The sequence below is a fragment of the Lingula anatina genome, chromosome 1 (assembly GCF_051362555.1).
Source record: "Lingula anatina isolate TDL-2025a chromosome 1, LinAna3.0, whole genome shotgun sequence".
NCBI lineage: Eukaryota > Metazoa > Brachiopoda > Lingulata > Lingulida > Lingulidae > Lingula > Lingula anatina.
This window is the reverse complement of record NC_141767.1, coordinates 8,695,765-8,717,860: the sequence shown is the minus strand read 5'-3', so window position 1 is coordinate 8,717,860 and position 22,096 is coordinate 8,695,765. Positions and strand designations below refer to the sequence as shown.

Below are 22,096 nucleotides of genomic sequence, written 5' to 3'. Positions count from 1 at the left end.
TTATGGGAAAAATTTCTACAGACGGCTTTCCAAAAGTCATATGTGTAGATTTCAAATATGCCCTTGGATTTGACCTTTGACCTTTACTTCAAGGTCAAACGGGCCAAAATTTTCAAAAAAATTAAATTTTTTACGAAAAAAAATTTTTTTGCCCTGTTATTCAGACACCACACAGACTTAACCAATAATATTATTGGAAAGTGTTACCCTTCAGGTCATCCTTCATCTCCGTGAATTTGGGGTCAATCAGTGCATTTTCACCGGAGTAGCGGCCATAAGATGGCGAAACTGAAAACTGTCTCTAATTCGGGAACCGTTAATGCTAGAGACCCATTCTTATTTGCATTTTGTAAAGCATGTAAAGCCCAACACTGGAGGTGGTCTCCGTTTTTTTGTATTCCGTACGGTTTTCAAGTTATGCTGTATCAGAAAGTACATATTGGTGGTGAAAGCAAAATGTGCAGTACGGTAATGGATAATAAATTTTGAACTCTGGAAAAATAAAACATAAGGCTTGGCAAAGCAGACAACTTGTGGTCAAAAATGACATTATTTCATCAAATTTGAACTTCTGGAACTTCAGAGCACCTCCCATTTCAAGAATTTTGACCAAAATGACCTTTTCTTTATTTTAATTAATTTTTGCTGTAGGAAATTTATGGCACATTAAGGTAATTCCAAAATTATAACATTTAGTCCCTTATATCTCCAAAACTGGCAGAGATAGGTCCATAGTTACTATTGAAGTTGAATAGGAAGTCATATACTGTCAATCTTACTGTGACCTTGAAATTGACCTTTGACCTACTTTTCACCATGAACTGAACTTTGCAAATTTTGCTTCCCTTTTATCTCCAAAACTGGCAGAGATAGGTCCATAGTTACTATTGAAGTTGAATAGGAAGTCATATACTGGCAATCTAAATGTGACCTTGAAATTGACCTTTGACCTACTTTTCACCACGAATTGAACTTTGCAAATTTTGCTTCCCTTTTATCTCCAAAACTGGCAGAGATAGGTCCATAGTTACTATTGAAGTTGAATAGGAAGTCATATACTGGCAATCTAAATGTGACCTTGAAATTGACCTTTGACCTACTTTTCACCATGAATTGAACTTTGCAAATTTTGCTTCCCTTTTATCTCCAAAACTGGCAGAGATAGGTCCATAGTTTCTATTGAACTTGAATATGAAGTCATATACTGACAATCTAAATGTGACCTTGAAATTGACCTTTGACCTACTTGTCACCATGAACTGAACTTTGCAAATTTTGCTTCCCTTTTATCTCCAAAACTGGCAGAGATAGGTCCATAGTTACTGTTGTATTGAATAGGAAGTCATACTGGCAATCTGAATGTGACCTTGAAATTGACCTTTGACCTACTTTTCACCATGAACTGAACTTTGCAAATTTTGCTTCCCTTTTATCTCCAAATTTACGCTGTATCAAAAAGTACATATTGGTGGTGAAAGCAAAATGTGCAGTACGGTAATGGATAATTAATTTTGAACTCCAGAAAAATAAAACATAAGGCTTGGCAAAGCAGGCAACTTGTGGTCAAAAATGACATTATTTCATCAAATTAGAACATCTGGAACTTCAGAGCACCTCCCATTTCAAGAATTTTGACCAAAATGACCTTTTCTTTATTTTAATTAATTTTTTCTGTAGGAAATTTTTGGCACATTATGGTAACTGCAAAATTATAACATTTAGTCCCTTATATCTCCAAAACTGGCAGAGATAGTATAGGTCCATAGTTACTATTGAAGTTGAATAGAAAGTCATATACTGACCATTTTTAATTATATTTTTTTGTATATTTTGAGAACTCCTGTTGATTGCATTTTATAGAGCTTGTCAAGCACAAGACTGGTGATGGTGTCCCTTTTTGGAGGGGGGGGGTCCATACGAATGCGCTTACTCCAGCTGGTGGTACAATATCCGGAGGCGGTATCGCCTCTCTGATCCTCTAGTTTTTCTGGAGTTCAAAATTTATTATCCATTACCGTACTGCACATTTTGCTTTCACCACCAATATGTACTTTTTGATACAGCGTAACTCGAAAACCGTATGGAATACAAAAAAACGGAGACCACCTCCAGTGTTGGGCTTTACATGCTCTACAAAATGCAAAAAAGAATGGGTGTCTAGCATTAACGGTTCCCGAATTAGAGACAGTTTTCAGTTTCGATATCTTATGGCCGCTACTCCCGTGAAAATGCACCGACTGACCCCAAATTCATGGAGATGAAAGATGACCCGAAGGGTAACACTTTCCATTAATATTATTAGTTAAGTCTGTGTGGTGTCTGAATAAGACCGCAAATAATTTTTTTTTCGGCAAAAATTTTGTTTTTTTGAAAATTTTGGCCCGTTTGACCTTGAAATAAAGGTCAAAGGTCAAATCCAAGGGCATATTTGAAATCTACACATATGACTTTTGGAAAGCTGTCTGTAGAAATTTTTCCCATAATTCCTTCCGTAGGGGAGATAATTACCCAGACAGCCTCAGTAATCTGGCCCACATCTGGCCCAGATCTGGCAACGTCTGGCAATATCTGGGCCAGATTTTGCCAGACACTTGCCAGATCTGGGCCAAGTCTGGCAAAGTCTGGCATTTATGCCACATTTTGCCAGACACTTGCCAGATCTGGGCCAAGTCTGGCAAAGTCTGGCATTTATGCCACATTTTGCCAGATGCTGCCCAGACTTGGGCCAGATATGGTACTTTCATTTTCAATTTTTATTTTCTATTTATTTATTTTTTATTGACCATGCAGTGAGCTGAATGCATTAAACTGACATCATTTGATAAATTTTGATTTAATTTATCTCTCTCTTTTCTTCAAAGTCCTCTCATAAGTGTGCTATTTGTTTAGTTTGACTTGACATTTGAATGAATTCACTGTTTTAAAACTTTTTTGAACTACTCGTTCCGCTGTTGTAAAATTCCGCTTTTTATGCTAAGCCGGTCAAGGACCCGGATGTAGCGTTTCTTAGAGTTATGGATATGAAAAAAGCACAAGCGTATCAAACTGATACAATTCGTTAAGTGATTTGATTCGTGATGCGATTTATTTCGAAGGCATCAACACTGGCGACGAGGATTAACACTAGTGCAAAACTGTGAGCCAACTTTCTTTGAAAAAATGGAGGAAAAATGTGAAATTACGGAATTCGAACCGTACAGAAGTCCGGAGACATTAGGGTCACGCTCGACGCGATGGCTAGACAGTTTTAACCTCTTCGCTGACGGAAAAGATTGATCTTTTCAAAACCAACGGACGGCATGAATAATGAACAAAGATAGAAAATTAAAAATACATGACAGAGGAGACGCGCGCTTATGTTGTATTCAGCAGGGACAGGTGTACAAGATATTTTCAGGACTCTCCCAAACACAGGTTAGAAACATGAATATACATAAGACAGTTAACGCTTTGAATGAAATTGGAACACCAGAAACTGTGAGTATGATGAAACCGAAGTCATTTGACAAACCAAGCCAGTCTAAACATTACGAGTTTAGACATGAAAAACGAAGTAGAAACTCCCTGACTGAGAAAACATGGAACGTTGGATCACTTTGCAAAAGTCTCTAAAACTGAAACTATTATTCATGTAAATGACAGCTTTGAACATGATAATCCAGGAGTGCATATACATTTGGTGTGGGAACCAATGCAATATACACAGAAGACATGGAGGAAATAGAGGAGGTGTTAATCTCAGTGTATTACCAGATTCAGGTGCATATTGTAATATCATTGATGAAAATACATGGAGAATGCTGAAATCCAAGAGAAATAAATGTGGCTCTTGTGGAGGACCAGAAAACAAACAGTATTATTCATACACGTCTGAGAAACCTTTAAAAGTGAAGGGAACATTTGAATGTGACATAAAGGCAAGCAAAGGAAGAGACCAGTAGTAGTGAAAGGACATGGGATTTGATATGAGTTGATTAGTTTTGAGAATTTTCAGTGTCACTGTGGTTTAAGGAATAAAAGTTGGAGTTCATATGCTATTCTGCAAATGTTTGAAAAGACATTTTAAAGACTGAACTGTCAATTAACATGTTTTGAAAGGACTGTTTCTCTCCAAGAAAGGAAGGGATGTTGTGTTTTGACTTGACATTTGAATGAACTGTTGTTAAACTTGGTAGAGTTACTTGTTCCATTGTTGATTCCTTTAATAATTATAACTTATAAGCTTGTCAAGGAGTATCAAGGAGTATCATTTCTTAGTGTTATGGATTTGAAAAAAGCGGAAGCATTGCAAACTGGTTCAATTCATTGAGTGATTTGATTCGTGATGTGATTTAATTCAAAAGCATTGATACTGGGGTTTGTTTTTGTTCACATGTAATTCTCTTTTAATCGTACATCTATATCTGCGCTGGAGTATACATTTTTTTTTCAGAATTTACATGTATGTACAGTACTGTAGCCAGCATGCAAGTTGAATTGAAATAGTTACTGCATGGTTATTTATATTTTTGTTATAACTCTCCATCATCTAAAAAACAATGTTTTTTCATTCATTATTCAAGATTTATTCATTACAAAACTATATTCATTAGTGATTATTATTATTAATGATATGTTTGAATTAGTTTAAAAATGACAATGTATCATATTATTTAGGTTGAGGTGTGCAAAAATATTTCCCCCTCAACCCCCCCCCCCATGTACATGCATAATTAATTACAATTTTTGTAATTTGTGTTAATTCAGATTCGATGAGCAGCTTTGTGTTAAAAAAAAATGTTGTTATAACTGTTTTCTTTACACGTATGTAAGTGACATTTCCTCCTGTTAAGTGTCTGTATATTTGCCTTTTTGCAGTGTAGTTTTTTTTTTTTCAAACATACATTGTTTTGTACAAAAAGACAAGGAGTGACCCTTTATTTGTTACATGTTAGTTGCCAGCAATGTTATATAATGTGTAATAATTTTGTTTAGGGTTTTAGCACAGAATAAATACTTGAATCTTGAATTTTGTATGTCTTTTTTTATAGTAATCTTATTGAATAATTAAAAATAATTAAAAAAAAGAAAAAAAAAAAAACAATCTGGGCCATATGTGGTCCATGTCTGGCCCTAATCTGGCCCATTTGAATATGATCTGGCCCACATCTGGTCCACATCTGGCATGCCATACCTTTGCCAGATATTGCCAGATCTGGGCCGACATCTGGCCACATGAGCAAATGTGGACTGGGCCAGATGTGGCAATGTCTGGGCCAGATCTGGCCCAAACATTGCCACATCTGGCCCACATGTGGCAAGCCATACGTGGGCCATACCTTTTGCCAGACATTGCCAGACGTTGCCAGATCTGGGCCAGACGTGGGCCAGATCACTGAGGCTGTCTGGGTAGCATTTAATTTTGCCATTTTTGGACAAGGGTGCATTGCAATGAGTGCCACACCTAGACCCCAATACCGACAAAGCCCAAATTTTACGTGGAACAAGTTGAGATTATAGGTGACCTAAATCCAAGAGATGGGTATGGAGGCCCTTACCGTCTAGGAGGAGAAGCGGTAACGGTGACTTGGCGGCGGAGCCGCAGGAGCCGGCAGAGCCGCAGGAGCCGGCGGAGCCGCAGGAGCCGGCGGAACATACGGGTCGGGACTAAAACCATGTGTACCGCCAGCGCCTACGCTGGTGGTACAATGATTTACTATTTAAGAGCAGAGTACCATACGCATAATAATGACATTATATGTAGACTGTCTCTTAAGACAAAAATTCACACTTTGTAAATTCATTATGACACAATTTTAAGTGCATAAAATGTTGGCTGCTGTTGAATATATGAACTCAGTAGTGACATTCTACAATTATATATTTTTTTCATTTCAGCATTCTTACTTGTTCTGTTTGAATTCAGACCACTTTCCACCATAGTAAATCATGTAATCATTGATGAATTTCTTGTGCCTTGAATACTATGGGTTTAGCAATGAAGGAAAAAAAATGCACATTGCAGATACACCTGTCCAGCATCTTATTAAACACTAGTCATTTTCCTCTAACCTTTGCTATATATCTAGCTCTTTTACAAAGAATTTTGGAATTATGATAAATTACAAACCTACTCATGTTAGTGAAATTTTCAATGAAAAAGATGTACATGTATCACAACAAAGTGTGCTTTATGAAAAACTGCATACAAGTACATAACAACATGAATTCATAACAAAACAGATGCAATCAAGTGTATTTTCGCCAAACACATATTCTCCTTCAAATCTCTTAAATATCCCATGATTCATGAAAAAGAACAGAACATAAACTCCAATAGAATGGTTCTTAAACCAGAAATCCAGCAATGGAAAGTTATATTTTTGCAAAGTGAATGCTAAGAGGTAAAGGATACTGCATCCATACTGAGAATATGGAATCTTTGCCTTCTGCCCTCATCTCTGTAAAAGAAACATGGGAAGTTGAGAATTAATTATTAATAACTCATCAAAGGCTTCAATTATGATATTTTGAATAAAAATAAAGATATGTTCAAATAATGGATCCAAGTTTATAAACACTTGGTTGACAACTTTGACTGGAGATGAGGGTATATGTTCTTATATAGTTATTTTGAATTTTACAACTGAAGCTGTGTACTAAATACACTTGGCCAAAAAAGTGTGGAAACATTGTCATTTTGAAAAATTATAAAATAACCATATGAGCTAAGGTAAATATTTTTACTAAATATTGATGGATAATGCTCATCATTCGTCATTCCATTTGCATGACTTGTGAAAATGAAATTTGACCCCACATTCATATTGCTGTAATTCCTACAGAATTCCTTTGACCAAGTGTATGTGTATAAAAACTGATTTACTTACTTGCTATACTCAGCTTCACATTCACTTCTGGGTGCAACTTTGTGAGATTTTTCTTTATGCTTAACAGCCATATCTTTTCTTTTATTTCTGCAAGTATATAAAAAATACTTGTAAACATTTAACATTTCATCAGATAATTGTTTTTCCAAAACGAAAAAATCATTTAAAGCATGCTTTAAAGCATTTAAAGCAAATATAAGTTATACATCACAATACATATTCAAACTGTCAGAGTTAACATACAGTGAAATTGATTAAATACAACCTGTAAAAAGGTCCAGCAAGTGCTATGATATCTTACCGGTACATGACTTGCAAAAAGTTTGTTTCACAAAATGTAATACTTATGTTAATATAATCCCTTTACACATTTTTAACATTTCTTTTATGATTATACGGCTGCTACTGAAAATGACTGGTGAATAAATAAACTATTTTTCAAAAAGAAAAGCAGAGTATGTGTCAAAAAAGAAAAAAATGGTGTAGAAGCAAACAGTGGGCTGGTCTTGCTACTGGAATTGGTCACCTGCAGTCCCTAGGTGTTACAGCTACAGATGGTACAGGGAGAGGGTGTACTTATCTGTTACATGTAATTGACAGTAAAACCTGTCTCTCTGCTAGAATTGGCTGCCTGCTGGCTAGCACTTTGAGTGTTGCTGGGGTTGGGGTGTTTTTGTTGGTGATAGTATGGACATAGTGGGATGCTTTTATGTAACTAGCAGTTGGTAAGTAAGTCTTTAAGGGTATTAATTAACATCCAGATACCGAAAATAATTATTCAATAATGCATCAATCTTTGTGCTGATTTAAAAGAATAAAAATCCCCTCAAAATATAAAGTACAAGTGTTTATATTTCTTGTTGCAATGTATAACAATAGGTAACTCAAAGGTTTAATCATCAATTTAACACCTTTCCATTTGAGATAGCAATCGGTATGGGGTACAACTTCATCCTTGAGCAAGATCCGATGTTATCAACTTATCACGAAAGTTGGCATTGTTGACTACCAGTGTACATGTATATGGTCTACAATATCATGCCGTCAATTCCGTTTAAATGTTTATGTTATGGAGTTATGAGCCCCTAATTACAGATTTTCATTAAACAAAGGCATTATGTTGCTATATCAATGATAAAGTCTGAACTAAGGCTTAATTAATTTAGTCACTGAACACTTAAGATTTATCTGTTATCCAAAAGAATATATGTAAGGCAGTAAATAGGGAGTTTTTGGTAAAGGCTAACAGTATCCTTAAGCATTTGCTATATTACATGATGTAGATCATCAAGATCTGATGATATCTTTCAACTCTGCTCCTTGTATGTTTGTTGTTGTACTCTTGCATTTACATTGCAGAGGTGGAGGTTGTTGGGAAGTCTGGTCTTGCTGGTCGAAATGGCATACTTAAACATCAATGAAACATTCACTGATGTCACTCACCTTTGTTTCTCTGCCTCACTATCATATTCAAATTCTGAACTATAGTCCCCACCATGATGAACCTAGTAACAGGAAAAACAGTTGATCTGCATGATGAAAATTAGGCACTTTTGCAATATTCCCCCCCCCCCCCCACCCCCACCATATAACTCTGTGACATTATATATCTGTTATAAATAACTTTTTGTGGTGACTTTTAGCAGTATCTCCACTACTTAAATAAATTATTTGGGGAATTAATTGACTAATTTTAAGATGTGTTTAAATGAAACTTTATGCCTTCCAAATACTATGAGAGCTGAGGTTATTGCTTGGGTGAAAATTTGCTGCAAGTTTATTGGTCAAAGAACTTGAAGGTGTCTCAAAAAAGTTTTAAAAATAAGTTAGTAATTTTTTAAAAAATTGAATAGCCAAGACACTGATTAAAATTACCACATAATCTTGTTTAAATTCTATAAAAGCGAGAATTTTAAAAAGATCCCCTGTATGTTCCAAACGTTTGAAGATAAGTTCTCTGGCATAACTGATGGCTTTTGTTCATATAAACAGTATAAATAACTTTTACTTTCTTTTGTCAATTCGCAGTCGATTTATACAGAAAACATAAACAGAACTTCAAAAGTCCAAATTTACTGAGAGTCTAAAAGCTGTCTTTATTACGTGTACTTGTGCAACGACCTTCCCACTGTAAATAAATTCTTGCACAGGTCCCTAGGTGCACTGCACAAAGATCTCAAAGTCGGACCCGACAGCCGACCTCTAAGCGAATATATCCTCTAAAAAAACGAAATCACCTCAACTAAATCCGAGCTATTGCCGCTTGCCATGATTGACCTATTTTCAGATTGAGGTTTATCTTGACCGAGAAAAACAAAGATGGCAGCGCCCACGATCTGCACACCTGGTTTGTTGTGTTTTAATTTTAAGCCGTGTAAAAGAGAACTCAACAGTTTTATTGTTAATTGTTGTTTTCTTATTAACAATGAAGCCTTTATTAAATACGTAGTATGTTGATCTGCCCCTTTGTCGTCTCTTTAGGAAGCAAATTAGATTTAGCTAAAATTACTGAGGGCGCTGAGCCTGATTATGATACATATTACTTATTAGTCAATATAACAATTCGAGACAATATGATATAAACAGTGTTACTGTAGATTGAGGACTGTTGATTAAGGTTATGATTAAAGTGATAGAGATTCATTTCATTTCTTGATAAATGATTTGGCAGTATGATCACTGTTACTTACTTGTGAAACTGCTAACGGTTACCAACCTCTACAAAATCCATATATTATGCACTGTCATATATTACATTTTGTGATTGTTATTTTGAATAAAGGTCAAAGAATATGTCGCTTAGAGGAAGGCCAAGTTGCTGGTTCTGGTACAGATGTAAGACAAGGGTACCTTTACTCCTGTCTTGCCGGATATGTCAATGTCAGGGAGGGGGATGGAGAGAGTGGCAAGGTTAGTACGTACTGAATATTTTATTTATATATATAAATTTAGCTTGAAGTATAGTGCTTAAGATGTTTACATAATCAATATGTAATCCTGTATTTTGTTTTCAGACAGTGATAGAGGTTTTGACAGAGAAGAAACACAACATTGTTCCTTCAGTGGGATCTCTCGTTACTTGTAGGGTAAGCATTCCATATACTTTTTTGTATGTTAATAAATATTTGAATCTTAGCAGTTCACCATACTATTCTCAACAATAGTCTTTTGTGTCCAATCACAATTATAAAAAAAATGTATACTCATCCTTTTGTTTCATAAATGATAATAAGTGGATTATTTATGAGAATTCATGCTTGTCTGACTTTTATTTTACTCTTCATTTGCAGGTCACCAATGTAAATCCAAGATTTTGTAAATGTGCCATATTAGGAGTAGACAATATGCCATTAAAAGAATCATTCCGAGGGCTTGTCAGAAAAGAAGATGTCAGAGCTACAGAAAAGGACAGGGTAAATAATACAGTACCACAGCAAAGAAATTTTATGAATTCATATATTTCTACTGCTTTTATGAAAAAAAAATGCTAGTATCACAAGGGCCACCAAATACAGAACTACTCAAAGCATAGATACATTGACTTAAAGAAGCGTACCAGTAAAGCACTGTGCTTATTTAATCACATAAAAATACATTGTTCATTATGTATGTATGTATGTATAATCTACTTCTTGGTTTCTCTTTCTGTTTTATTTTTCAGGTTGAAATGTACAAAAGTTTCAGACCTGGTGATTTGGTTATAGCACGAGTTGTATCCTTGAGTTTAAACACCATAATGACATTAAGTCTCTTTCAAAAGACTTTTTCCACATAATGTTTTGCTTTGAAGATGAGGCATTTTCACATTTCACAAATAACATGATAGTAAATAAATAAGTTTATAACCACATGAAAGTGGAGACCAAAATAACTATATTCAGGCACAATCAAAACAAACTCTATAAAAAAATGGGTTTAATGTGGCATACTTGTGTTGAGAATTATCTTTTGCACACAAAAAACATAAATTAGGACTTAATTTTCTGTTTTTGTCACAACACAGGACATGTCAAATATTTATCAGGATGACTGCTGTACATTTAGATTTATTGTCAGTTTTACATGTTCTCAGTCAGTGAAATAAAAAAAAACAACTAAATTTTGCTCATAAATTTTTATGATTAGAATTTCATTCCATTGAAATCACATTACACATACATTAGTAAGAAATCATATTCATTTAAAGTAGAACCCCTTATTTCTAAGTTTAGCTGCTTTGTATAAAGACTTTCTCAATGGTTTCCTTGACGGGCATGTCCAGTTGTCATTAGGAGATGCACAGTCCTACCTACTGACCACAGCAGAAAATGAACTAGGAGTTGTGGCAGCTGTCAGTGAAGCAGGTTAATCTATGCATTTTCTATAGAGTGGAGATAGTAACTTCCTGTGAATGGTATTGGAGTAAACATTTGTCTTCTCAAAAATTAAAATCCGAACTCTTATAGTTACTATGGTTCTTTAGATAGTTATTTACTTCACACTTCAAATGTAGATATTCCTATGTAAAAATATGAGACTATACATTAAACAACATAGGAATGTGAAGTTTGAGGGGTGGTGGAAAATGAAAGTGAATGGATGATTAAGGCAGTTATGGTACAAATATTACAAACAAAGACTTTCTGCATTTCATTCAGATTTTTTCTGGACTACATGCTTTCTCTTGATAAAAAATGGCAATTAATTTCTTTGTTGCAGGAGTGAATATGGTCCCAGTCAGTTGGAATGAAATGATCTGTCCAAAAACTATGTCAAAAGAATTCAGGAAAGTAGCCAAAGTGCAACCCCAGTATATAGACAATACTACTGCTACATGACGACAATGTAATATATGGATCAGAGAAGATGCATATATATATATGACATTTGGACATTGGTTTTCATAGTCTTGCAGCATATAAGTGAAAAGTAAATATGGGAATGTTTTATGGGACAAATTGAATCTGAAACCTAAACAGTGAAATTCAAACTCCATTCTTAAGTGTGCCCAGACAAGAGGTCCTGTCCAAGATATTTTTAGACATTTTTATGGATGATTATTACAATGGTTTTACTGGTGAAGTTGTTGGCATCTTCATGTGTTTTCAATGGCACAGTAAAAGATGGTCTTTTTTCTAGACAATAAAAATGACACAGGAGCATTTTTATCTTTTATGATTACAGAATAGAACATGATATAATGCAAGATAATCATTAATTGTTGCACAAATGTGATCCAGTGTATAACTTGACTATAAATATAAATATGGTACCACAGAATCGTATTATTATTATTTAGCAGTGGTTCTCTTAAACCCACACTGTTCATATAGACCATTATAATGCCCACCAAGTAAGAACTGATGGGTCTTCACATATTGTTACTTTTCTTCAGACAAATTAAATTTATCCATCACTGCTTTAACATCTGGCATTAAATAGTCTGCTTCTCCTTCTTCATAACCATAAGCACTGTTGATAAAATTCTGAAATTCTTCACGAAGACCAAACAGTTGCTTTTCAGTCAACATTTTCTGTTTTTCCATATCTTTGAGTTCACCATTGAGCCTTTTGATTTCACCATTTCTTTGTTCAATCTCCAAATTTAATAGCCTAATCTGATTGTCATAATCCTGCTTAGTTTCTGCCAGTTTTGTGGCAGCAATTTTTTGTTCCTGAAAACGTGCCTCTGCTACAGCATCCTCTTTTTCTTTCAACATTTTTTGCTTCAAATTTTCAAGTGCTCTTTTTTTCTGATCGGAGGCTTCTTTCATTGCTTGAGCAAGTTTTTCTGCATTGTGCCTAAAATTGAAGAAAAAGCTTTCAAAATGATGAACAAACTGGGGCTAATCACACTGCGTTAGGGTTAAACTGAGAAAATTAAATCACAGTTACTCACAGTAAATTAAATAACAGTTACTAACAATTATACTTTCAACCTCAACAGCCTGAAATTATGTATTGATTGTGGCCTTGGCCTGTCAGAGCCAATACAAGTGTGTCACTTACTTTGCTACTTTTGCTGCTTCGTGTGCAGCTGATTGTTGCTCTTCTAGCCTGGCAGCTGCTACTGCATCCAGAAGTTCTTGGTGACATCTCTCTTCTGTGGCTCTGACAGCTTCCTGCAGCCTTTGGTCTGCCTGCTTCCTTTCTTCCTGCTTTTCTTGCAAAGCTTTCTTTTGCATAAGTCCCTCAACTTTTAAAGCTTCTTCCTATAAAAAAGGCGAATTCTTTATCATACATTTCATCTGTGTATTGCCTGTTTTTTTAAATTAACAAAGTCTAGTCACCTATGGAATTATTATGCTGTAGTGTAAAGTGTATAAATGACTAGTAGTGTAATTTGATATTTTCCTAGATTTGTTCCTAGTCTTTTTAGTTGGCAACATTTTATTATTGAATGTTATATAACCTTTTATTCAAATGTCCATATTTTCATTATGTACAACTGACCTGGCTTCTAAAAATCAATATCCAGCAAACAACCATTTAAAACCCTACCTTGAGAGCCTTTTCATGCTGCTTCTTTATCCTTTTTATGGCCTTTGCAAGGTCTGCATCTGCTTGAATTTTGGCTTGTCGTAATGCATCTTCTTTTCTAAGTTCTGCTTGATTCCATACAGCTTGTTCTGCTTCTCGCACTGCTATTAGTTTATCTTGTTCTGCTATATTCAGAGTCTTTTTGTGAAGTAGATTACCAATATCTGAAAGCAGAAAAGTAAATAATGAGGAATATTTTGGATTTAAAATATTCATACAACTCTCACGTTGTCCAGGGTAAACCCTACCCTAAAACCTACTGCTACCCAAGAAAATGTTCAATTAAGAAGAGTTGATGAAGCAATCTTAGACCAACCATTTTTGTCCGCAGCAATATGTACCAAACCGTTTGATGTTCACCCCGTCTCATCCAGTTATCTTTAAAAATCGATTAAAATTATTTCCCCATGTTTCTTTCAATCTACACTTTCGAGTAACCTAAAATTTTACTCAATATCTTCTTGTCGGTTAAATGCTGTTTTCATGCTTCCATCTTCATAAAATGACATTTAATAACTCTCTTCGATCTAAACTTTTAAGCAACCTAAAATAATTAGATCTACCCAAAATCTTCCTGTGTGTGAAATCCTGCACGACGAAGGGTTTGGTCTCCTCGTATCTCCGTGGCACGGAATTATACCTTGGAGATAAGGACGGTAATAAAGGTGCTGTTGCTGGGACTTCTGTCATCTGGAATGTCTTCTCGGCGTTGTCATCAGGTTTTAACAGAGCCATCGATACAATCGCCGACTTGATATCTGCTTTCAATTTGCTGCATGGGATGTATCAGAACACTGTAAACATGGTAAACAGGAAGCTAGTCCGATACAAATAAGTCCCATGAATCAAAATAGCCATTTCCAATAAATTTCCACATATTCTAGGAAATTCTCAGTTTAACTCTTATGGAGACTATACTCCTAAAGTACCAACGTAATAGGATCTGTGTCTTATTGTATACTTACCTATTATGCGGATTAATTTCAACCCCAAAGCATCCTAGCAACTCACGGATTTTATGCGTGAATATACGAGAACAGTGATGTCAGAGATTCTTCGTCACGGAAGTCGAGTCAGCAAGGGAGTAGAGAGCAGTATTGCACATCAAACGTCCAGCATACCTTTGTCTGGCGCTAACTGGCATGGTAAGACGTGTTGATTTTTTCAGATTCAAGTATTCAATGCTTCAGTTCGATTCACTTTTAATACTATTAATAGAAGTAATGGGTTTTATATAGGCCGTTAACAATCAGCTAGTTTGGAATCAGCCACGTGTGTTTCTGCCATGTGCAAGAGCCACGTGCCTTTGTACACTATTGTAACATAAGTTTGTATGATTTTTTGGACGAACTGCATTAAGAAGTTAGGTGCAAACTGCTGTTGAGAGTTTGGTAACTTAAATTAAGAATAGTATTTATCTTTTATTGCTAGTCAAAGAATGTAACAAAAAGTCGAATTACATGAAAGATCATTTATTACTTTTTGCAGTTAGGTAGTAGTACCCCTTTCCACTTTTTTAATGCTCCCGAAGTTATTGTTTGTCATATGCAGTCATATTAGTTAGTTTTGCATTTTGATATCATGCAGCATGAAAGTTCACATGTTAACACAACTTTTTATATTTGTGTATTATATGTGCTGTATGTAACACATGAAAGAGAGAGGTGCCCAAAACGGTAAATTATGCTCAGCAGACAAATCAGCAGTGTATCAGGAGCACTCTGTTTTATTTCCTTACCTCTCGACTTGTCAAGCTGCACACTGCTGAAAAGCCAACCAGTTTTGCCTTTATCTTTTATGAAATTAGAACATATAGTACATATCAGAAAAGGTAAATAGGAGTGTTTAAGCTTGAATTTTCAAGCTTGATATCATGGACACATATGTCTTATCATTGATAAGTATTGATGTTTTAAGGACATCTTCGATTTTTCAAAATATAAGGCTGTCAATTTAATAACAATTTCTTTAAATGAAGCTCAAACAAACTCGTAAATAGATACATGTAAAAGATGGAGATGTTTCAGGCACTGTGAACTTTATTTGGTGTCAACCAGGCGTGAAGCAAGATATGTGAGGCTGTGTGTGATGCATGTGATGATGCAGGATGATATGGGGCAGAGTTCAGTGGAAATTTACTGGCTACCAGTAGTTGGATTAAATGTACATGTAGGGTTACATATCAGAATCTTTCATTTGATTTTTGAAAAAAAATCTGGATTTTGAAGGATTGGTACATTTCTGTAAGATATAACAAAATGTTTTTCTCTTTTATTCATTTTTAGTAATCTTTTAACCAAAGTATTGTAGGTAGATCAAAAACTTGTTTGTGTGTGTAGATTTTAGATAAGGGAGTTGCATATGCAATGACTATATGTATACATGCAGAGTATTTGATAAAGGTGACTTAAATAGCCCTCCCACATCTTTTATAAAATGCCCTTACTTTGTTATGTTAAAGAGGTGAAATGTTTTAAGTTGTTTAGAAATTGATATATCTTGGGTCATCATTAAGGTATAGGAAACTGTAAACAGCAGGTGAAGCCCAAGACAGCAGGAGCTACACACCTGTGTGTTTAATATTAACTAGAGTGCATTCTGAGATAATGATGAATATTTCGACACGAACAACATGTTACAATAGTAAATTGTAGATGTTTGAACATCTGGTATAGAAGTGTTACTGGAAAGAGTGAAGTTAATTGAAAAGATTACCAATAGAATCAAACTGCTTGTTATAAATTTTATGTTGTTTTTTACATTAATTTTTTTTCAGTGGAGATCATGACAGATGATTTAGTCTGTGAGGCTGCAGAAGCAAGAAGTCACACTGACTCCAAGAAAGGGCAATTCTCTAAAATGGTCACAGAAGAAAGCTCCACTGCCATTGAATACAACAAACAGGAGTATGGAGATACATTCAGTAAGGTGATAGTAGAGCAGATGCCTGCTATTACTGGCCATGAAATATTACACACATTCCAACAGTTCCATGATCAGTCCATGTCAGAAGATGAAGATGTGGATGTGGTTGGCAGCAGTTTTGATGAAGATCCAGTAGAAAATGAGACATTAACAAGACCTGATTTTGCTCATTCAGTGGACAGTTCTTTAACTTCTTTTGTTGATACTCTGGGTGAAGACAGTTTGGGTTCATTTGCAGGTACATAATACTAAAACTTGTATAGGTATTTTGCTGAGAATGAGTGACTTATACTAAAAATTCAATTTTAGGTATGTAAAATACGTCATATTTACATTCTGTCATGTTTGCAATATTTAAGACAGGGCCAGGGCAAAGTCAAAATGGCTAAATGTTATTGTAAATAAAAATTTTTCTTGTGGTCCAAGGGCTTTCCCATCAAGAATTTTTGATTGAATTATTAATATAGAGATTTTGGTAATTCTAAAAAAAAATGCCTTTCAGAATCATTTCAGCAACAAGCACATTTTACATAGTAGTCCTTAGGACCGTTCACATGGAAAGTCTATTTTCTAAAAATCTATTTTCTATTCGCGGTATCTTGTGATCACGGTCTGTGCCCTGAATACCCCACAGCGTAATTACTGGCAGCACGAGCCAGTTACTCCCTGCGCTGCCAATAATTATGCCGCGGGATTTCATGTGAACGGTCTCCTTAACTCTAGGGCTTTTCAGTTACTGTTGATTTTTTCCACTTTATAGGGTGCAAAAGTATAAAACAGCAAATATTATGATGCAAGTCAGAATCATGCAATTGCACAAAATATGGATATCATTGACATTCTTGATATTTATATTGTGGGTTTCATGAAAAAATGATAACTTGTCTTAAAATGCTGGTTTCATCCATATAGTTTGTGCTAGAGTGAATATACACATTGATTGCTTTGCAAATCAGACATGTCCAAAGAAAATCTTTCCTCATTTTTTGTAGGAATTGAGGCAACAGATGTTAGCAGTCTTCTGGCACAGTTTGAAGAAGGTGTGTATGTTCTCATTTTTACACTATAATTGGTTCAATATGACTTGATTTAACTTAAGTTAAGGTCACTGAAATCTACACCACGAATATTAATTCAAAGGAAAGTCTGTAATATTCTAGGAAGAAACAGGTATCTATGATCCAACTAAAAGATATGCCTATGTTATCCATGATCTTCTGAGTGACATCTTTTCAGAATAAAAGTAGGTTATGTATATTGTGAATCCTTTCTTTTCATAGCCTCTGCAAGTTTGAGTGGTGTCCCCAGTGAAGATGAACAGCAGCCATGTTTACAGCAGAATGTGCAGAACACGTCTACCAGCAATGGTTTGGGTAATTGATTGCTTTTATGTCAGAATGTGTCTATATACGGATAATTATTTTGTCCTTGAAATATATTTAACTTGTGATTCCCTTCTAACAATTGACTAATACTTCTGCCAGGTTAACCTCTTTAGAGAGAACTTGGCCTCAGTACCTGTATAAGATATTGCATGATGCGGAATGTTAATATGAATATATGCATGTCACAATGTGTTTGATATTACAGTGCCAACACCACCACCCACTCCCCCAGTCGATGGCAAGAATGTAAGAATAAGCACAAAGCGGAAATCGGCCATCATGATTCCAATGTTAGTGCCAGCCAAACGAGAGCGTGGTAAAGCAGTTGAACTCTCCTGGGGCAACACTTCCAAGAAATTACAGAGAATAATGCAACAGCAGCTAAATGAGACTGAGAAAGACAGCGAAGAAAACGCTGTAGATGAAGTGCGTTCTTTAACTCCACCTTGTAGTCAAGAACAATCTCTTGATGAAAATATGCCATCTTCTTCAAAAGATGAAAACATTGCTGTTGTTATTGGTCAGAAACCAGAACTTAGTTCAACATATTTTGATTCCATCCCAGATCATGATTATTGCCAAAATTTTCCAACTCAGGTTGTTGATAAAAGCATTCATCCTGAAGAGACTGACCTTAACCAGGTTGTTCACAAAAATATGACCAATCAAAGCACATCTGCCTTTCAGGAAGATGATAACGAATTTGGATATGAAAGATATTCTAAATTTTCAAATGAAAGGGATTACACTTGTAATACACCTGAAACTGAAAAAGCATCATTCAGAGATATGGAGAATAACAAGTTTACCAGACAGAAAAGAAACTACAGGAAAAATGACAAAAAGGATGATGAACCAGTGTTTGATAAGTTGCCACAATACTTCACTGTTCTCACAAAACCCAAACTTGTTCGCAAAGACAAGTGTGGTAAAGTTGAAATCAACCTTGATGAAGAGGGGAAGGAGCGTGAAGCCTCTCCAACTAGGGAGACGTTATTTGACAAGTTGCCAGCCTATTATAGCTGCTTTACAAACAGCACTAAGTATGATGGATCAGAAATGGTATCCTTGTCTGAGGAGACCACTGCAAAAGGCAACGACTCTGAAGAAGATGGAGAAATTCATGATACTGATGCTTCAAAAGGGGAGAAGATGAATGAGACTGAGCAAAAATATCCGTGGGACAGATTACGAGATAAAAACATTTCAGCTCAATCAAGTAGAAGTCAGACTCCACTTATCATAGATTCCCGATCAGGAACACCCTCATTATCTAGGCCTCAGTCACGTTCAAGGTCAAGGACAAATTCGCCATCTAAGAATCGTCGCTCGCCAATTCGCAGTTCAAGACATAGAAAGTCACGCTCACCTAGAAGAAGATCATACTCGTCAGATTCTTGCTCCAGCTCAAGATCAAGGTATATTTATTTGAAGCAGGTATTTTTGTAATGTTTTGTAATTGGCATGTCTGCATATGATGCTTTATCACGATGGTCTTCATATTCACTCAAGTGTTGATGAATCGCCTTTTGGCAACCCTTACTGATGCAGAGTTATTTTCTGTTTGATTTATGCATTTAGATGGGTACAAACGTGTTCAAATTATCAATTGTTTTTTTCGTTAGGTCTAGAAGTGCAAGCTCTGACAAGTCTAGATCCAGGTCATCTAAAAAACATTCAAGAAGATCCCAAAGAACAAGGTCAAGGGCAACTAAATCCAGGTCAAGGTCACCATCTACTTCAAGGTCACGATCTAGGTCAAGGGCTTCTTCTAGGTACAGAAGATCAAGATCTCCACTTTCCAGATCAAGATCACGGTCACGTGAAAGCACAAGACGCTCCAGAAGATACCATCATAGGCACAGTAGAAGAAGCAGGTATGCATTTAAAGGAAGTTTGCCCACTTTTTTTCAAGCTGAAACCCTTTGTTGTTAGCATGTTTTTTAAAGTATTATTCAACACTGGTTTTTAAAAATTCTTATAGAAATTTCTTTTATTATGCACATTGACATAAAAAAAACTAACACTTACTGTTCACTATTGCTTTTAAGTATGTCTCTGCTTATTTATGATGCTATTTGGACACTTGTACATGATGATCCCAATTTGACACCTCTTATGGGAGTGTTGCTGACACAATGAATATAACTTGCTTACTGAGCAAAACTGATACAAGTGACCGGAATATTCAATAATGGTATGAATAATTAAGGATGAGCCACAGTTTGTTTCTGGTTTTGTTTGCACCTTGAGTTGATTTACCTGAAGACTTTGAATGAGCCCGACAAATCATTGTTTACTAGGTCATCATCTTATGAAGACTGGTGTGCTAGAGAAAGAGAAAGGAAGAAAGAACAACGTGACCAGGAAAAGAAAAAACAGATAGTATGTATAAATTGCAGGGTATTGGTAATGAACATGAAAATGGTTCTTGGAAAAATTGTGTCAGTAGACAAAATTTAATTATCCTTTTGAAAAGATTGTTATTGCTTGTTCTCAGTGAATTAAAAGCAGATGGTTGCAACATACTATAATCTATAATTTAATTTCAGGAAGAGAGAAGAATTATTTATGTTGGAAAAATTCCTGACAACTATACCAGGCGGGATTTGAGGCGACGATTTGACAGATTTGGACCAATAGAGCAAGTGGGAATACACTTCAGGGAAGACAAGTACGTGTGAAATAATCAACTGTCAAACTTAAGGGATAATTTTTGCATTTGTATTTTACTTTTGTGTGAGAGATTAAAATACCATCAAAAGTGGCACCTATTTTTGATAGATAAGCTTATAATAACCTAAATTGCCTTGTAGAAGTTAAATGAGATGAAAGAAATTTTTTACTAATTGTTTGTTTTCTACCTAACAAAAGTCAAACTGTGGAAATGCGTACACAACTTTTAAAAATGAAAAGTGCACACTTGCTGCTTTAGATTACAAACAAAGACAAGGGCTTTTACTTGTGAATGCAATTGCACAGGTGCAAGTACACTCTCTCTCTCTCTCTCTCTCTCTTCAAGTGGATGTTCAGTCCAATAATGTATTGAAGTAGTCAGTATTGACTTAATATCTTCATTCAATCATAGAACAGTTATGTTTAGTTACGTTTTTGAACTCCAGCTTAATAGTAATTTTTCTTTTCAAGCGACAACTATGGCTTTGTGACATTTGCCTACACCTGTGATGCTTATGCTGCCATTGAAAGTGAGTATATACATATTATTTTTTTCAGTGACACCTGCAATTCATTTCATTCAAATATGTTTTGACAACATTACTGCAATGTTTTGTCTAATGTCCATCAAAAAATGGATTTGTTATAAAAATATGGTAGTGCTCCTTTTTTATTTGGATTTGGTCAGCTCCATAAGTTTTAGAAATGTTGGATTTTATTTTTTAAATCGAAGAAATAACATAAAAAGTTTATTAAATCTAAGTTGCAAGACGTGGATAAAAAGAACTTTTATTGTGCACAGTGAAATAAAGAATGGATGATGCTAGGCCTGTTACTTGCCAATTATAAAATTTTTTTTATGTATGAGCACGCTGTAATGCATGTTTGAACGGTTTTATAAATACAGTTTTTAATGTACTTTTAGAGGGAAACCGCATCAGAGGTGAACCAATTTTTGACCTTTGTTTTGGAGGAAGACGAGAATTTTGCAAAAACAGCTATGCTGATCTTGGTAGGTTGCATGAAATTTTCTTTTGCATTTTAAGATCAAAAAAGAAAATATGGTACAAATGTCAAGAACCAAGTGACACAATCTCTCATAACAGATTTATTTTGACACTTAAAAAAAATTCCAATAGCTGTTTTTAGATAGAGATTATGGATTTCAACTTAAGTTGCCTCTTTTTCAGACGGAAACAAAGAAGTTGAGGAGGAATTCCTTCCCTTCAATCAACCTCCAGTTGGTGGTGACTTGGACTTTGATTCTCTCCTTCAACAAGCAAAGATAGCAATTAAAAAAAAGAAAAAGTAAACTTGTCAGATACAGAGAAAATTAACGTCTCACTGTAGATGGGGTTAAAATCGGTTCTTTATGATAGTACACGTGGAGTTTTGTTAAGACCAGTGTGGTGGGAAATGTTTGAAGTGAACTGATATATGAAATTGTTTATGTAACATTGCTTGTTATTAAATCTTGTGCAATAGTTTGTCTTGTGGGTTTCTAGAGAAAACTGCTTTGTCATATTTTTTGATATATTTCATTTACAGATTGAATAACAATTATTGTGGATACTTTGTGTTAATGCTAGAATTTTTTCATATGTGCCTAAAGAGTTGTATTTATTATGGTAAACTTGTCAAATTGGGCCTTTAAAAATTTTGGTTAATAAAGTGTCTTTCCTGGAAGATCATAATATTGTTTACTTTCTAATGAAAAAGTTG

General features: G+C 35.1%; 4 protein-coding genes across 7 annotated transcripts in view; 2 read left to right on the top strand and 2 right to left on the bottom strand.

Annotated features, from left to right (window-relative positions):
• Positions 1 to 9,228, bottom strand: part of LOC106150403 (protein FRA10AC1 homolog) — a 17,287-nt gene extending 8,059 nt beyond the window's left edge. The window contains exons 1-5 of one of the 2 annotated variants that reach the window (XM_013523174.3): positions 9,107 to 9,228; positions 8,313 to 8,374; positions 6,870 to 6,956; positions 6,395 to 6,440; positions 5,887 to 5,963 (exon numbers count right to left, since the gene is read on the bottom strand). In XM_013523174.3, the coding sequence (XP_013378628.2) occupies positions 5,887 to 5,963; positions 6,395 to 6,440; positions 6,870 to 6,956; positions 8,313 to 8,374; positions 9,107 to 9,139 (305 nt within the window). In that variant the 5' untranslated portion in view covers positions 9,140 to 9,228. The other variant, XM_087000789.1, reaches the window with a different exon arrangement.
• Positions 9,054 to 12,128, top strand: LOC106150407 (exosome complex component CSL4). 2 transcript variants are annotated; one of them, XM_013523180.2, is made up of 7 exons: positions 9,054 to 9,216; positions 9,652 to 9,779; positions 9,884 to 9,955; positions 10,160 to 10,282; positions 10,531 to 10,581; positions 11,131 to 11,212; positions 11,568 to 12,128. In XM_013523180.2, exons 1-7 carry the CDS (start codon positions 9,189 to 9,191, stop codon positions 11,684 to 11,686), a joined length of 603 nt encoding a protein of 200 aa, XP_013378634.1. In that variant the 5' UTR covers positions 9,054 to 9,188; the 3' UTR covers positions 11,687 to 12,128. The 2 variants fall into 2 exon arrangements, with proteins under 2 accessions (XP_013378634.1, XP_086856916.1); XM_087000790.1 differs by having other exon boundaries at positions 11,131 to 11,262.
• LOC106150406 (uncharacterized protein C6orf163 homolog) lies at positions 12,008 to 14,491 on the bottom strand. Of its 2 annotated transcripts, XM_013523177.2 has the most exons (5): positions 14,354 to 14,491; positions 13,952 to 14,182; positions 13,350 to 13,552; positions 12,858 to 13,060; positions 12,008 to 12,650 (listed from the first exon to the last, which is right to left on the bottom strand). In XM_013523177.2, the coding sequence occupies exons 2-5, from the start codon at positions 14,121 to 14,123 to the stop codon at positions 12,230 to 12,232; spliced, it is 999 nt and encodes a 332-aa protein (XP_013378631.2). In that variant the 5' UTR covers positions 14,124 to 14,182; positions 14,354 to 14,491; the 3' UTR covers positions 12,008 to 12,229. The 2 variants fall into 2 exon arrangements, with proteins under 2 accessions (XP_013378631.2, XP_086856914.1); XM_087000788.1 differs by lacking the exon at positions 14,354 to 14,491 and having other exon boundaries at positions 13,952 to 14,280.
• Positions 14,403 to 22,060, top strand: LOC106150405 (uncharacterized). Its single transcript, XM_013523175.2, has 11 exons — positions 14,403 to 14,533; positions 16,165 to 16,551; positions 17,306 to 17,353; positions 17,594 to 17,686; positions 17,904 to 19,116; positions 19,324 to 19,575; positions 20,002 to 20,083; positions 20,251 to 20,372; positions 20,846 to 20,904; positions 21,300 to 21,386; positions 21,565 to 22,060. The coding sequence occupies exons 1-11, from the start codon at positions 14,407 to 14,409 to the stop codon at positions 21,684 to 21,686; spliced, it is 2,592 nt and encodes an 863-aa protein (XP_013378629.2). The 5' UTR covers positions 14,403 to 14,406; the 3' UTR covers positions 21,687 to 22,060.
• The last annotated feature ends 36 nt before the right edge of the window (positions 22,061 to 22,096 follow it).

What these genes read in the sequence shown, in the direction of transcription:
- LOC106150407 (XM_013523180.2), top strand. Translation starts at nt 9,189, where the DNA reads ATGGCAGCGCCCACGATCTGCACACCTG. An exon ending in ATTTGGTTATAGCACGAGTT is followed by an intron (nt 10,582 to 11,130) that starts GTATCCTTGAGT and finishes GGGCATGTCCAG; the next exon opens with TTGTCATTAGGAGATGCACA. An exon ending in GGCAGCTGTCAGTGAAGCAG is followed by an intron (nt 11,213 to 11,567) that starts GTTAATCTATGC and finishes TCTTTGTTGCAG; the next exon opens with GAGTGAATATGGTCCCAGTC.
- LOC106150406 (XM_013523177.2), bottom strand. Translation starts at nt 14,123, where the DNA reads ATGGCTCTGTTAAAACCTGATGACAACGCCGAGAAGACATTCCAGATG. An exon ending in AGCATGAAAAGGCTCTCAAG is followed by an intron (nt 13,061 to 13,349) that starts GTAGGGTTTTAA and finishes CCTTTTTTATAG; the next exon opens with GAAGAAGCTTTAAAAGTTGA. An exon ending in GAAGCAGCAAAAGTAGCAAA is followed by an intron (nt 12,651 to 12,857) that starts GTAAGTGACACA and finishes CTTCAATTTTAG; the next exon opens with GCACAATGCAGAAAAACTTG.
- LOC106150405 (XM_013523175.2), top strand. Translation starts at nt 14,407, where the DNA reads ATGCGTGAATATACGAGAACAGTGATGTCAGAGATTCTTCGTCACGGA. An exon ending in GTCTACCAGCAATGGTTTGG is followed by an intron (nt 17,687 to 17,903) that starts GTAATTGATTGC and finishes TTGATATTACAG; the next exon opens with TGCCAACACCACCACCCACT. An exon ending in TGCTCCAGCTCAAGATCAAG is followed by an intron (nt 19,117 to 19,323) that starts GTATATTTATTT and finishes TTTTTTCGTTAG; the next exon opens with GTCTAGAAGTGCAAGCTCTG.